This window comes from Perkinsus marinus (assembly GCF_000006405.1).
Source record: "Perkinsus marinus ATCC 50983 genomic scaffold scf_1104296947600, whole genome shotgun sequence".
NCBI classification, from domain to species: domain Eukaryota; phylum Perkinsozoa; order Perkinsida; family Perkinsidae; genus Perkinsus; species Perkinsus marinus.
The window spans coordinates 9,943-13,680 of record NW_003210563.1 but is presented as its reverse complement, the minus strand read 5'-3'; the positions used below and the strand labels follow the sequence as shown (position 1 = coordinate 13,680).

Sequence of the window (3,738 nt, the reverse complement as noted above, 5' to 3'; positions counted from 1 at the left end):
GGAATCATTTTAAGTCGTTTTCTATGGTGTTTATTCTGCTTGAGGAGCCTCGTGAATGTTGTATGGGATAGAACGAGTCTGGTCGGCGGCGCCACGCACGTGTACATGCATACGTTAATCTATGTGTGCATACAGGGACCCAGAGTTCCCGTGTGATCTCTCCTAGTGTTAGTTAGGGATTATCAGATTCCTTAGGCATTGAGGCAACCCAACAAACTTGAGCCAAGATGGCTGCGATGATGATCCAATCTCAGTACCGCGTATGTGTACGCATCAACACGATTGTGACGCCGAATTGGCGCCACGATGCGCACAACATGAAATTCGAAGAATAGAGATCAACTATCCACCAACATAGGTACCCGAGATTAAGGTGCTCTGGAATTCTCCGCTACGCTCTTTTCCCATTCTGCACAGGCAAGAAATGTTTATATATGAATGTTGGTCATCATTGTGAATTTCAATCTGTTGTGTTTCATCTTCGTTTTACGTGAAGTGGCGTTATACTCCATGAGGAAGATGCGATATGAAGTTGAATTAACTTCTCGCATTCGTTCTTAGCGAAGTTCTATGCGAAACATGTTTGTCAGTAGTGCTTTAATATCACTAGGGTGAAGCTCCTATGTTGAGAAATGCAGGTAAGTGTTGTTCTGATCATAGTTCCGCATGTCACGAGAACCCACAGGGTGCACGCGACTGAACGTGACCGCCGCCGCCGCCGCACGTCACGTGAAGTATTATTGCACTGGAACGAGATCTTTAGGTTTCTTGCACTCTTTCTACTACCCCCCTTAACTATGGTATCGCGTTGATAAATCGTTGAACGACGTTGAATATGGTTTTTGGAGGAATACATGCTCGCTCTCATAATTAGCTGAGCTTAGGAGTATGAATGTGCATGCGTGCACATAGATTAGTGCCACTGTTTCATCTCCCAGTTGGTTAGTAAATGAAATCGTCGCTGATGGTGATGAAGACTATGATTACAATGTAAGTATTTTCCTCATTAGTTGAGCTCAGGAGTTTCATAAACTAATTCGGGTAGAAATGTTATACAGAATTCCGCCAACAGAATTTCCATATATTTTAGTGGGTAGGTTGTTGGCGATTATCGTCAGTGGTGAAGTGAGTATTCCCAAGGAGCCCGAGTTGATGATATGGCCTCTTCCGAAGGCTATTATTATCAACCCGAGAACTACCACTGATAATATGGGTATTGTCATTCTTGTTATTGTTACTGTCTTCTTCTTTTCCTCAGACCATCATCCTGCTACTGTCTACTCCTTCCACTTCGAGTTAGAAGGAGACGACCATCACGACGAGAAGAGTCCCATCATGCAAGAGGATTTGGACTTCGCAACGACTATGTTGAATTATAACAATCGTCGATCCTTTCAGGGTGAGCGTTGTTGTTGTTGTATTTTCCTCCGAAGTTGTGACGTTTTATCTCACTGTTTTAACTTCTCGTCATAAAAGTAAAATATTGGAATTACTGGATTTCCACCCTAGTGATATGAAGAACATATTTCACGACTACTGCATATCACCGTTTCAAATATCGCGTTTCACACCGAGTTTTACGACGCCACGTAAACTTCAACACAAGAGTTGATGTTGAATATTTGGTTATTTTCTTTCGCAGGAGCATCCCATTCAGTGAGAGTTGGAGTCAAGTATAATGATAGTCTACCGGACGAGGGGTATAGGATCACATGCACATCATCGCAGCAATGCAGTGTGCATGCAAGTTCTAGAAGTGGAGCATTGTATGGTATGGGAACGATGGTAAGGGATGAAAGTCGTCTCGAAGACATGTTGGAGTGATATGAAAAACACTAGTGAAAAACATATTTCACATTTCACTTCGCGGGAAAAATTGTATTATCGGCCAATATGAGAATTCTGAGAAAAATTTGGGGAATTTTTGTTGTTAGCCTCTGTACACTTCTACCCGAATTTATTTATAAACTCTTCTGAGTTTATAAATAAAAAGCGAACATATATTATTACTCCAACGCACACTTGTTTTTTTATCTCAGGTGCAACTTGCTCACAATAACGCCGAGGACATGCCGAAGTTATTGGATTCTGGTTTCACCATTTATGACTTTCCGTCATTCCCACATAGAGGCATGCTGATGGACACTGGTAGAAGATATTTATCAGTGGAAACTATAATAAAGAATCTTCAACTAATGTTCTGGACGAAAGTGAGTTTTGGAGTTAATGCGTCTATTATGATGTTAAATTATTATGGTTATAGTAATTTATATTGGGGTATCAGCTTCAACTGCGTTTTTACTGCATCGCGCCACCGTCATTATTTTCCTGCGTTGACATAATGTCGGAGTATACACACTTGTTGGTGTGAATGGAAAAGTTATGAGAAAATTTTGGTAAATTCTCATTGGTTATTTCTGTACACTTGTAGCAGAATTCGTATGTAAACTCTTGCGCTTGTTGAAAGTATTTTTTCCTTTTCAGATGAACGTTTTGCATTGGCACATCTCGGATGATGTGAGCTTTTCGCTGGATCTCGAAGGATACGAAAAGTTGCAATATAAGAATCCGACGCCACTCAGGTGAATAGGATGGAATTTTTGGGGAATTTTTGAGAATTTTTATGGAAATTTTTGTGGAATTTTTGAGGAATTTTCGGTGAATTTTGAGGATTTTTGGGGGAATTTAATGTTTTTAAAATTACTGTTATTGTAGTTGAAAAATATACACATGGTCAACTACACGTGTTGGTGATGGCAATACTAAGGACGCTCAGGATAGTAAGCTTCTGTCGTAAGCCACTTGCTACCTGGGGTGCCTCTAGGACCTACATCGGAGACCTCGGTTAGAAAAATATCACGCTTAACACATACACTACTCCAGGTTGTCAAGGCAGTCTGGCTTGTGTGACTAGCTTGACAGCTTGAAGAACTCAGGTTGTCCCTTTGTGCCGGCAGCGATTGTGTCAATCGCTATTTCAAACCAGGCTTCGCCGAAAGACAACTCTCTGGTACGGTTTTAACCGCGGAGAAGCTACGCTTTTCCTAAGCATGAAATATCCGATACTCGCGATATGTTGTGAAATGTGAAATAGATTTTTAAGTTAGTTAAGGGCCTGTCAGCGCCAACGCTTGACACGTTAAAATGCAGAGATACATGAGCGAGGATTCGAACCTCGCACAGGATTTTGCGCAGATTGGCATCGATTCCGTGATCGATTTAGAATTAGCTATTCACCGGCAAGTTGAGTTGCCAGAGCTCAATTCCGTTTTTCCCTTGCCCATCTCGCCCGGAAGTCAATTGGCTCAAAGGCTTCAGGCAGAACAAGTCCGAGGACGTACATCGTATATCCTACTCCCAGGCTATAGCTAGCTCAGCTCGGATCCACCGCGCTAAGTCTTTGTGTACTGCTGTCTCAGGGACTCTGTCCCTCTACACACTTGTTCGATCGCTGCGCACAGTGCTTCCAGTGCATGAACCCAAAACCTCTATACAGGCTTCAAGAATCCCGCTGTGAATGCACCAAGTCTATCAAGGTGCAACCAGCGAAAGGTCGCTTATCGACTCATATCAGCCTTCAGGGATTGGATTCTAAGCCAGACCCGCGATAAGTCCCGACTCCAGTGTTCGGGCTGCGGGTTTAGAGGTTTAAGGTTTAGTGCTCGGTGCACTCCTATCACCTCTCGGCTTCTCTCACTCTCTTCCCACGGTTCACGAGATCCGAGCGTTTGGTAGATT

General features: G+C 42.7%; 1 protein-coding gene across 1 annotated transcript; it reads left to right on the top strand.

Annotated features, from left to right (window-relative positions):
• Positions 1 to 2,066: 2,066 nt before the first annotated feature.
• Positions 2,067 to 2,849, top strand: Pmar_PMAR009437 (beta-hexosaminidase b, putative; the record flags this gene model as incomplete). Its single annotated transcript, XM_002779350.1, has 3 exons — positions 2,067 to 2,210; positions 2,485 to 2,582; positions 2,777 to 2,849. Coding segments are annotated over 3 exons (315 nt in total), but the record flags the coding sequence as incomplete, so codon positions are not given.
• Between the last annotated feature and the right edge of the window lie 889 nt (positions 2,850 to 3,738).